Source organism: Plectrocnemia conspersa, unplaced genomic scaffold (genome assembly GCF_051122295.1).
Source record: "Plectrocnemia conspersa isolate PC_06_02 unplaced genomic scaffold, ASM5112229v1 ptg000002l, whole genome shotgun sequence".
NCBI classification, from domain to species: Eukaryota; Metazoa; Arthropoda; class Insecta; order Trichoptera; family Polycentropodidae; genus Plectrocnemia; species Plectrocnemia conspersa.
The window spans coordinates 14,821,565-14,834,456 of NW_028277166.1; the positions used below are offsets into that span (position 1 = coordinate 14,821,565).

The window sequence follows — 12,892 nt, forward strand, 5'->3', positions numbered from 1 at the left end:
GTTTGACGTCCTGAGCTTTCGAGCACTTGAACAGATTTGAGAGCAACTGGGGAGAGTTTTCCCGCTGGGTCGCGGTGGCGAGTTTTATGTGTATGTGTGGGTAATATGTACACGTACACAATGTCAGTATCCATGATAATTGCGCATGTATATATGGATATTTGACGAGTCGTTATTGCTCGAAAAAATACATATAAAAAAATAAGATTCGTTCGTAATCAACGAAGCGGAAAGTCGACTTTCGATACACAGCCCTAAACTAAAACTCTTTTGAATAAATTACACATTAAATTTGCGTAAAATAACTTTCATGGTCGAACTAATGTATTTGGTGGAAGTATATTTTTTAAATAAATAATACATATGGAGCGGTTTTTAATGTGTATATGTTGTAAATAAATAATACATAGTATGCTTTCAATAAATAATATAAAAAATCAAATATGGTTCTTGTCAACTTTTTATTGATTAATGAATGATTTTGTAACTAAAATAACTACATGTTGTATGTAGTATGTATTAGTTTTTTTTATAATTTTTAACAAAAATATAAAAAAATATCAAAGCAGGTGTAATTCAAGCAATTTTTAATTTGCACAAAACACTTTATACTATATTATATTATACATATTACAAAATTCGTGTTTGTAACATTCTTAGCCACGTATATTAAAAAAAGCAATAATGGTAATAAAACATGCATATATTTAAAAATTGTTACATAAATAGTTTGCTTTGATACGCTTTTCTGTTTTGCTTAGTAATTAGATATGTTTTTGCTTAAATTCAAATAAGGCTTTAGCGACTGTAACGGTAAGAAAAAAAATGGTTCAGGTCGCGGATGCTATCATGTTTATTCAATTTGCTTCCGGAAGAAAAATATCATAAAGAAATACGCTATGTATATAAAATGATAAAATTTGTGAACAGCTGTATTAAATAAAATATACCAAAATTACCTTATTTTTAATAATAATAGGATCTTACTGTTCATACATATTTAAACGATTTAAAGTTAAAATTATAAAGTCTTATAAATTATTACAACCGGTAGTAGACCAACAATACGGTTTCGTCCGCGTCATGCCACGGTTACTAACCTCTTGTGCCTTCCAAATGCGGTGACATAATCCCTCGATTATAAAATCCAGGTTTGATGTAGTCTATATCCACTTTCAAAAAGTTTCAACGAAGTTGGTCATTAACTATTTCTTCGAAAGTTAAGAAGCTTTGGTTTTTCGAGCGGTTTTATTCGAGTTATGGCAACCGTCGCTCCAATGAGTTTATTACTCATTCTGGAGTACTACAGGAATGTAATCTGGGTCCTCCTCTCTTTTTGCTCTTTACAGACATACATGCGGCAATTAATAACTCGAAATATTTATTAAAAGCTGATGACCTGTAAGTGTGCACGAATTCAGATACACTATCTTTATAAAAAGGCCTGAAATCGCTATGGAGGTGGTTGATCAGTAATTAACTACATTTTGTTCATATTTCTAAATCGCCTTGCCCATCAGAATTCTTTTAAAATTTAGTCAGAGATCTTTTACGCAGAAATACTATGGTCGATGATTTGGGAGTGACGTTTGAGCAGAAATGGAGATTTTTTATGTGATAAGCCGTCAAGAATGCTCGGATTCGTTATGCGGAGCGCGTGTCACTTCAATAATTTATTAGCGATTCGCGTTTTATACGATACGCTAATTAGTAGTGTCCTAGAATATGGTTTCACTGTTTGGAATCCGAGTGAAGTGAAGTATTTTTTATTATTGGGGAGAATTTAAAGAAAATTCCTGAGATACCTCTACAAGAGAACAAAATTCTCTGCATTCTCAGCGTAGCGTCTTCTCAATGAAGCACATTTTAAAGTTGCTAAGAGGCAGTGTCGACAGCCCGGCAATGCTCGGGGCTTTCACCTGCAGACTTTAGTGCACCCTAGAGAGTTACGATCGTTTTTCTTATTTTTATCGTCATCGCCGTACATGTACGACAGTCGATCTTTCACTGTTTTGAGGTACTCCAGATATTTATATAATATATTTACATATAATATAATTATTATATATTTACATATGTAACTGAAGAAATAAAAACATTATATTAATATAATATTTTTTTTAATTTAAATTTTGTAAAAAAGATTGTAAACCTCTGTATTGATACAAAAGAAGTCCACAAGAGCCTAATAATATATAATAAATATGTAAAATATATTAACAAAATTTAATAATAGAAAAATAATTTATTAAAACATACTAATACAAAAAAGTAGTAAAATAAATCAAAGCAATAAAACCTATAAAATCAATTATTTAATATAATTGCAATATTAAATCCTAAAAAAATAAATAACAACAGAAATAATTATGAAAATATACATAAAATTAACTCACTGCCACCCCCCCCCCCCCATACATTTTTTGCAGGGTCATAAAATCAGCATTTCTTAAAATAATAAATTGGTTATTATTAAGATTTTGTTATTCGTGGATTTATATATGTTTTAGTGCATTCAGGGTTAAGAACCACACTAGACGATCCCATCGCGAATATGCCGCCCCCAAGCAAGTGTCGCCCGGGGCGGCCCGCCTCCTCCGCCCCACCATAGCTACGCCACTGTCTCTAAGAGCACGAATATTATGTCGTTAATAATGCCGATTACAATATATACTGTTTTAGCGTTATATATTATTATTTATTTTAGCTAGGTTACTAAAACACCGTTATATCTGCACTTACATAAGACAGAAATTCTATTACTTACTAAGTCTCGTATAAGTGAATTGCAATCCAACAGATATTTATATTTTTTTATAAATACCTATAGATAAAAATAAATGTTTTTATCTACAGATGAAAAATTAGTCTGAAGATGTGCCTAGATACATAATTATAACATTAATGGGCTTATGTATCAAAACGCCTTTATGCTTTAAAAAATGAACGATATAAAAATGGGAATGGAAGTGAGAGTAAACAAAAGCAAATAGTTGCATAATTTACGTGTCCGGTAAGAACAGTGCTGAATAAGTAAAAACAAAACATATTGAAACACATATATTGAAAACAAAACTAGTACCGGTCTGTGCCCTTTTTACATATTAATAACACCCCTCAGGGTGACTGACCAATCACAGGGCAGAAATTTAAGAGCACATGCATTAAACTAAATTTGGGGTTTGACTATTAAATATAAAATGACTAGTAACTATTGCTTGCTTCATTTAATACATTTAATATATAATTAATATAAATATCTAAGCTATTGTATTATATTTTAATATAGAAAATCAAAAGTTGTTTTAATTAAATATTATTTTATAAAATATACGATTTTTCAAAGCTGCTTATAAAATATGTAATATTACATTACTACAGTATAATTTAACATTTTTCTATTCAAATAAATATTATCTCTATTAAAGTATTATATTTCACTCTAAGGCCTAACAGACCCTAACGTACCTACTCGGTTTTTACGTTTTCCTTCCGGAGAAAAAAGGTGCTGGGAGCTGTATAATTCCACTTGAACGATTTTCGACTAACTGTCGCATTTAAATATTCAAAGTTTATTTTTTTTTAATTTTTAAATATTTAATAATATAATAATTTGTACGTGTATATATAAAAAAACATTTTCTCTTGGATATTTTCATATAATATAACTTTAATGAAACTATCAAATATTTAATTAGTAGGTACGCAATTTGCGGCCTTTTATGAAATGAAAGGATTCATGAAATTTGCTCTAAAACAAAGGCAAAATAATATTCATGTATGTTTAATGGAATCTAATAATAACACAACAAACCTTCAGTGTTAATTTGAAAGGTCGATAATTACAAAATTCCATGTGGCCAACCTTACATTATATTTTGAAATTCCAAACTCAACCGCTATATTTTCTTATACAATGTAAGCATTATGATCATATTTATTAAATTAAATAATATATAATATTATACAAATATTTAGTTCGTCCTTATAATTAGTTATCAAAATATGCAAATAATTTTAAACAAGATTCAAAGTTTAATTAAACAACTAAACTCAAAAATATATTTGCGAATATATTTTAGCTTCTATCTCTAAAAGGGAATTGCGATTAGCTTTTGTGAAATAATTCTATAAATACTGCACTGCATATGAAATAGCAATTCTTGAAAATTTTCTTAACATTCTAGTTAAGTCTTATTAGTGATAAATATTTCTAAATCACTCAATGTCATGCACATTTTTACCTTGTGTATTTATTTAATCAAATATGCTCTATACTCATTTTGGTTTTAAATAAACATTTAAAAATCTCTGCTACTCAATAATTTTTACATCGTACTATGTTATTAAAATATTTTAAAGTGATATTGTATAATCAATTGTCAAAATAATTTACTAAACTATAATCCAAATCTGTGTCAAATATTACTTCAGTAAGTTAGTAAACAGTAAGAAAAATAAATGTACCCTCGCTCGATATAATAAGCATTATATATATAAATAGTATAACATGTAGTATATGTATATCAAAATAAATAATATTAATACTAAATATCACATCTTGGCTTGATACGAGTTATGCTTATAATATCGCGCATTATTCCAAATTTTCATTCATTCGTGTTTTTTGATCTTCTAGATGGCTTCAAAACAAAACGATTATTTATTATTAAAGAATTAACATTTTAACATACGGTTTAGGATTAATTTATCTAAATGTTTTTTTTTATTTAAACAAAGTATCATTAAATTAGAAAAATGTTTCACGGTCATAGAAGTTCTTTTTTATGTAACGATGTTATTCATCGAGCTAAAAGCTTTAGCGCTGCTAACTACGACTGTTTCTATCCATAACCATTAGGTCATGGATTACATTATTTATTTATTTGTACAGCCTTTTACAAATTACTTTTTACAACATGTACATATTGTACATATTTATTTTAAATTATAAAAAAATATTTTTAAATATAAACTTCAATACTTAAGTGAATATTTGTAACTATTAACAGAATTCATAAAATGCATTATGTACATACATACAAAATTTCATAAAATTATTTTAATAATGTAAGAACAATTTTTATTTTTTTAGTATAAAATGAAGTTACAAGGAAATCATTTAAAATTGATTTTCCAAGACAATCTATTTTTTAATTCAGGCTTTAGAAATTTTATCATTTAATGTTTGATACGTCTTAAGCCTTTTAAATCACGTGAAAAAGAATTGTTTCGATTAAACTTTATAGATATTGTTATTCATTCATTCATTCTCCAATAGCTAAGAGCTAAGTTGAATATGTAAAAACAATAAACAACCGTTTAACTGCTGGAATATAAGTATGGATATTAGCCAAATATCCTCTAATAAGATATCTCATGAATCTTCTCTAAACTTTTTCGATTATAAAGGAATATTTGCAGTGGCGTAGCTATGGTGGCGCGGAGGGGGCGGGCCGCCCCGGGCGGCACTTGCTTGAGGGCGGCATATTCGTGACGGAATCGTCCAGTGTGGTTCTTAACCCTGAATGCACTAAAACATATATAAATTCACGAATAACAAAAGCTTAATAATAACCAATTTATTATTTTAAGAAATGTTGATTTTATGATTCTGCAAAAAATATATGGGGGGGGGGCGGAAATTTTAAGGATCGCCCTGGGCGGCACATACTTTAGCTACGCCACTGAATATTTGGTTACCCAGGGATTTCAAATTATAATTTTTTAATTCACATGATCGTATTATATTTTATTTATGATCGTCTTATATTTTTATTCTGACCAGAAGCTATTCTTACTCAAATCATTTGCTATTTATTCTGAATCTGAATAATGTAATTATGACCATTCATTATTTTTATTCGGACCGTATGCCATTTTTATTCTATCTGTTAATAAAATTCTGACTGAGATTTGATTATTATTCTTATCCAAAATTGATTTAAATTCTGATCATTCAATTTGTTGCCTTTTCTGACACCAAAAGGCAGATAAAACTCTATCTTCACAGATAATCTAAATCACTCATTAGAGAAATAAATAAAGCTATGTTACAAAAAATAGTAGTTTAAAATAAAAAAAATATTTACTAGTTGTAAAAGTGTGATTAAAATATTTGAATGGTCAGATGCTGCAAGTATCATATATTATAAATTAACATTTTTATATTTTTAATAAAAATTTAAAAATAATATTTTTAATACCAAATTTATTTTAATAATCATTTAAAAATAAATAAGACTGTAAAAAGAATTATTACTGGAAATAGCAATAATCTAAGCATAGATGTTTAGTATGTGATAATAAATACGGCTAAGGGAATATTGTACAGTTAGGTTAATTATTTTATTTATTTCTTAATATTACTAGAAACATTCTCAGAAATAAAACAAATAACGGGTTTTATAAATGATATGGAAAATTATTAAAATATTACATACGTTTGTTATTTGCGCTACGTTTCACAATTCGCTAAAAATAAATATAAATTAAATAATAGTAATATATAAAACTTCAGTAAGTACTAAAAAATAATGAGCTGTACTGAAAATGGGACACTCGATTTAAGTAAAAGGGTTTTAAAAAGTATGTTTACGAACATACATATACGAGCGCCTGTCGCCGCGCGATTGCGAACGCGTTCCGGCAGTCATTTTGAATTTGACGTTTATAGGTTAAAAGCCGCTATGTCGATAGATGTCCAGGGCGCTTTCGCTTCGGAGAAGATCAGCAAGGTGCGATGGCTGCCCGCCGAGTACGAGGACAGCAACGCCTTCCTCAGCGGCAGCTGGGACAACAGCGACAACTTCGTGCGTCTATGGACGCTGGAGGACGAGCGCGACGAGGAGTGCGACACTGGACTGAGGCCCGTTCGCTCAGCCCCCGTCGAAGGAGACGTATCGGGTCTTCTGCTACTCAATGTTGTGGGAGCGCAGACGGCTGCTGTGGCGACGTCCCGCGGAGACGTACTCCTACTTGGACTACCTGATCTCAAAGAGATCAGAGGGTGGAGAAACCTTCACGTCTTTGAGTATGTATCTTATTAATAATTCTGCAATATGGAATCTGTTTTGAATTTATATTTATTATGCAAAAAAAAATTAATGCAAAGGACACTGAAAAAATTGACATTTTTTTTCAAGAAGAACAAAAATTTTGAACGATTTGTTATTTTATAGTAAGGTGACCAAATATCCTCCTTTGAGAAGAATTGTCTTCAAATTTTTTGCGTTCCTTTGTCTTAAAACAAAAATGTTTTTTTTTAACTCCTGCAACATCTCTAAATAAACAAAAATTTCCAATAACCTTTTTTTATTTTTAGTGTCGCTTATTATTTTCAAAATATGGTCACCTTATCGTAACAGGTTGTCGAAAGTTATAGATGGTCATGTAGTATAGCCTGGACCAGTCGGAGGTGGGCGCAATTTATCATCCTCAGTTAGTTTTAAGCAAAATTAGAGAATGAATTGAAAAAATGTTGAAAACAAGAGCGATTTTCAAAGTAAAGTACCGTTACTTTTTTCTGATATCGGGTAAGTGCATTGATACCTGACCCTGTTCAACGCGTTAATGAAAGTTTGTATAGGAAGAGATGACAATGGAATGGTATTCATATGTATCGTTCATTGATAAATCATCCCTTAAACATTAAGCTTTATCCTTATTTGGACAGCTTTCAGCTTATTCATTTCTCATAATTTGATACGACATCTTGCATGACATCAATTTAGTTAGTAAATCAATGCAAGCTAAAAGTATGAATTTATAATTAGCAGTAACAATGTTAAAATCGTGTACAGAATTTTAAACTGAATATTATGTCAATGGGTTTAATAAAGCTTAATACGAGAGAACGGAATTAGCAAAAATATTAGATGTAGAACCAATATTTGCAGAAAAAAGAACACATAGCGAGAAACGATTGTTTACTTATCAATGCGTAGATGAGTGTAGCAATAGTCCGGAAGAAAAATTCAAAAATATAATTTTTAATACAATTTTAGATAATATTTAAAAAATGTTTTCAGCAAATCAATCATTTTCAAAAACATTGTAGCTTTTTATTTAATTTATAATTAATTATTCTGTATAAGTTAACTGATAATATTTGATGATGACCTTTATTTAATGGCTCATAAATACCCACTTTTTTCTTATTGTACCCATCGAGTTTATAGGCTATTATATTATTTAATAGGAGTTGTTTGATGTCTCATGCGTTTTATGCCATTTGATTGAAATATTATGTATGTATGTATTATATTTGAGAAATATATGCATATATAATAAAATTTCTGATGGCTGTCATTTTATTAAAAAATCTTTTAATCTTCTTCACAACACTTAAAAACGCTATACATTATACTGTTATTTGCATTAACTGACAAATTGATTGTGAAATTAATTTCATTATATTGATTTGCGCCATCCGATCAAAACCACATGCCAGTGGCAGAATTTTTTTATTCAACTTTCATGATGTCGTATTGGATTGCTATAAAAAAATATTTTTTGAATTATTATTGCCCTGAAATTTCCCTCCAAGTGCTTATATGAAGTGCTTATGAAGACTTCCAAAAGGCATTTTATACATTTATTTATTTCAATTTACCCCAATGGCACGCCCCTGATGAAAATACTGTATGTTGGTTGCACTAAAAACGTTCTTGTTGTACAATTACTTGGATTTCTACGGTGGTTATTGTCAAGAGTAGTCAAAGGTAGAGTAAGGTTGATAGGCTACCCCAATATGTCATTTTAATATATGGGTGACGCATACTTCAACAAAAGTGCATCATCCCACATTAACTGTACCAGCCGAAACACGTCTTTTTGTTAGCGAATGTTTAAAGGAGCTGGATGGTACGAGCCATGAGAGATTCAGTGAGAATTATGGGCTCATATAACAGATAAATTAAATCAGCAATAATTTGTATCTATAATTACTTTGTTGAATGACCTGCTTTTGTTGTAAAAGTTGCTTAGAAATATTTCGCTTTTTTACACTGAGCTTTGTAATATGTATTTCTATATTTATGTTATTATGTGTATTTGTCCTACCTCCATATTATTATATTATATTTTTAAACAATAGTTAAAGTCAGTACATTTTTCTTGACTCCAACTCCTCTGTACAGGCGGCCCTCGACTTTCGTACATAATTGGTTCCTGAAAATGTGTGCGAATGTTGAATGTACGAAAGTCGAGGGAAGTAAAAAAAATTGAAATTGTGTGTATTTTAAAATATTTATTTATCATGTAAATATAAGATGTTTCAGAGGCGTTTAAGAGACACGTTTAAATGGGGTTTGCGGGTGTTTCCTTTGAAAAGTTATCAAGAGCTAACTGTTTTCCACTATTCTTTTTCTTTTCTTCCTTGTTAAAGTTTTCCAAAATAAACCTGTCTCATCTACATTAAATATTTGGCTAGAGGAATATTCTCAATCTTCAATAATTTTGGATAATTAGGAAATAAATTCTTTTGCAGCATCTTTATCCGCATCAGCCGATTCTCAGGTAAATTTAATATTATGAAAAGAATAGCTCATTTTAAAATTATAAAATCAACCGTTACTTGCTTGAAAAACCGTGTTAAAACCTTTTTTTAATCTATCCTTCCAATCTTTGTGCAAAATAAGAGCTTTTGCTTGAATAATTGAAATACTCAGAGGGACATATTTTTGATGTTGGTCATCGATCCACGATGACAAAGATTTTCCCTTTCATCCATGTTTTTTTTTGCTGTGATTTTTGGAAACATATCTTTAAAGATTGCGGAAATATATCTTTATTTTTCACAATTTTGAACGAATTTCTTAATTATATTTTTATTTTGCATAATTGAACATATCGTAGACTTGTTTGTATCGTACGAACGTCCGATTGAAGCAAAAGATTCACCGCTATCAGAACGTCTAATAATTTCCATCTTTGTCTTGAATCGTGTGAAGTTTATGAGTCCTTGATTTATTTTTGTTCGTATCAACACAAGTTTTTTCCGTTTCTCACTCGTGTTTATATTTTATTTAATTTAAAAAAAAAATTTAATTTAAAAAAATTGTTTTTTTTAAATGTGCGAAATAGCGAATTGTGCGAAAGTCGAACGTCCGAAAGTCGAGGGCCGCCTGTATGCTTTCACTGGAAAACTAACATATAATACTATCTAGCGGTGGAACCATTAATTACATATATAAAGTTTATATGAGATATTTTTATTGCGAGAAGTTGCCTTGTCAGTTAACTTTTATTAAATTAAAACTATTTATTTTTCAGTGATGGTTCACCCAGTCCTTGCACTGGAATAGCAACATTAGACGGCGACCTCGTCACAATTGGCGAAGACGGCAGAATGAATTTTCTCAGTACCCATCGAGCGCAAGTTGTCAGACACATCGACAATGCAGACAGTTGTACTTTACACTGTGTTTGTTTTCTCAAACACAATGAGGTAATTACGTACTAAATACAACATATAAAAAATATACTGTTATTTACACAATATTAAATTTATAAATTGATTTAAGGTCATCACTGGAAACCTCCGAGGTCAGATGAAAATCTGGGATCTTCGATCGCAAAGCAATAGTCCTTCTTCGACATTTTTACTGAGCGGAGATCAGGTGGCGGCCACGTCCATTATCAACCATCCGACTCAACGCCATTTGGTTTTAGCCGGTAGCGAAAACGGCGCTTTAGCCGTGTGGGATCTACGCGTCAATACGTATCCGGCTTCTTTGCTCAACGCTCATTCCGGAGCCGTCACAGAAATCCAGTTTCATCCCGATCATCCGCAGAGATTGTTCACGTGTTCGGCCAGTGGAGAACTTTGGCATTGGAACACTTCGACAATGTCGAAACATATTACGACCACAGCTTCCGTTTCAATGAACGAATCCACTATCAATCCTTGGTTGATGAACGACGAGGATAGATCCAACTTGGAAGTCTCTTCTCTGATGGCCGATCTGCACAAATCTGTCAACTCTTTAGACTGCAATAAGAATAGAGTTATATGCGGTTGCGATAACGAAGCTGTATATTTAATAAATAATGTTTTTACGTAATTTTTGTATTAAAATAGTTATTAATTTATGTCTAATTATTTAAAAATAAATATTTTATTTTTAAAACATGCTTCTATTTATTATCATCGAATAAAGATTAATAGTTCTAAGAATTTTTTGTGTAGATAACTCACACATGTCATTCATTAGTTTATCGAAGTTCATCATTAGGAAGATTATTTAAACAATAATTTAATCTAAACTTATAAAATTACGTAAGAGGCAATTAACTTTAAAATTGTTTATAGAGTAAAATAACATATATATTATACACAATATGAGCTGACATATATTAATGTATGAATAATTAGCAAGTAAGTGAAAATTGAAATCATCAATGTTGTAAACCATATGAGTCACTGGATTTTTTAATAACTAACATAAATTACTATTTGCTATAAAACTTACCGAACAAATATTCAAAATAATCCATCATCAAAAATATTATGTATTATTATTGGATGCTTATGTAAATAACATAATTGCAAATTGACTCAGTATCAAACCAGTGCTCCTCAAACTTTATTACTATTATTTTATATTTTTAAATTAAACAGTAAGGTACATTGTAAGAACTGTTTTGAATTATTTAGTGGAAATGATTATTACACTTATATGAATACTTATAATACTTTTAAGATGTATCCTAGAATGAACTATAAACCTACTCAGTAACTTCCTCAAACATTAAAAAGTAAGACACTCTTTTAACAGTAAGTTTACGGGCATAAACCCGTCAATTTGACGGGTGTCATTAAAAATAGAAAAAAAAATTTCAAAAATAAGAAGTTTCCAAAAATAAAAATAGTGTTAATTTAATTATTTGTATACTTGCATTGTTTAAATATAAAAAGTCTCTGATACAAATCAAATGATACAAAAAACTGTCTGATACAAATCAAATCAGAAATCCGTCAATTTGATGGGTGCCGTAAATCTATTGTTAATCTAAAACAAAGCTAATATGACAATATTCACTCGAAGCAAATAATTTTCTTCAAATAAAATTTTCGGGGGCCAGGTAAAAATTAGTTAATTGAAAAGTCAGTTTTTGCCACCGCAAAAAATATTTTATTTATTAGAATTTAAAATCTGAGCACTGGTCTAAAGAATTAGAACATAAGTTTTTTTCAATATAAGTCCTTTTTTAATAGTAAATTTTGAATTATTAATTCATCGTCAGCGTCAGTGGGACTTGGGTGACATGGCTGTGTTATACTGTGCTTGCGATATACTTACTGAGTATACGGCAAGTATAGTTATTAGGTAGTTATTATACTAATCTCCGTTTCTCCATCTGACTCAACCTGAAACCGCTCATGATTTCGTATAACATGCTCGTAAGCAGTAGCAATATTTTAAATCATAGATTAATACACGCAAATTATTGGCGCAATATGATATATTTTCATATTTATTCAGCATCATGATAAACTGTAATCAATGGCAGAACTACAACGCTAGCTCTCCCTTTTTACCATCTCAAACATATAATATATAGACTTAAACCGATCTCCCTAACTATTTATTATTAATATTAAACACAGATGTAAACAATGTAGTTTTGTACATTTTACTTTTAAGAAATAGAAACGTATGATTAATAACACTGATACCTTTCTAAATAAAATATCTCCAATAGCAATGTCAATGCGGAAATAACGTTTTTCTGATAAACCTTGCTATTTTTATTAGGTACTAAAAATGCTTCTGAATTTTCTTTTATTAAGAAGTTCTTAACTGATTTAGGGCTTATTGTACATTTTTATAGTAATTTTCTTATTAATATTTTATTAAATGAAAACCTTGATGTTCAATTTATCTCA

The 12,892-nt window shown here is 29.9% G+C and overlaps 1 protein-coding gene across 1 annotated transcript; it reads left to right on the forward strand.

Annotated features, from left to right (window-relative positions):
- Positions 1–6,632: 6,632 nt before the first annotated feature.
- Positions 6,633–11,132, forward strand: Nup43 (nucleoporin 43). The gene is made up of 3 exons (XM_088205540.1): positions 6,633–7,033; positions 10,276–10,450; positions 10,527–11,132. The coding sequence occupies exons 1-3, from the start codon at positions 6,690–6,692 to the stop codon at positions 11,064–11,066; spliced, it is 1,059 nt and encodes a 352-aa protein (XP_088061666.1). The 5' UTR covers positions 6,633–6,689; the 3' UTR covers positions 11,067–11,132.
- The last annotated feature ends 1,760 nt before the right edge of the window (positions 11,133–12,892 follow it).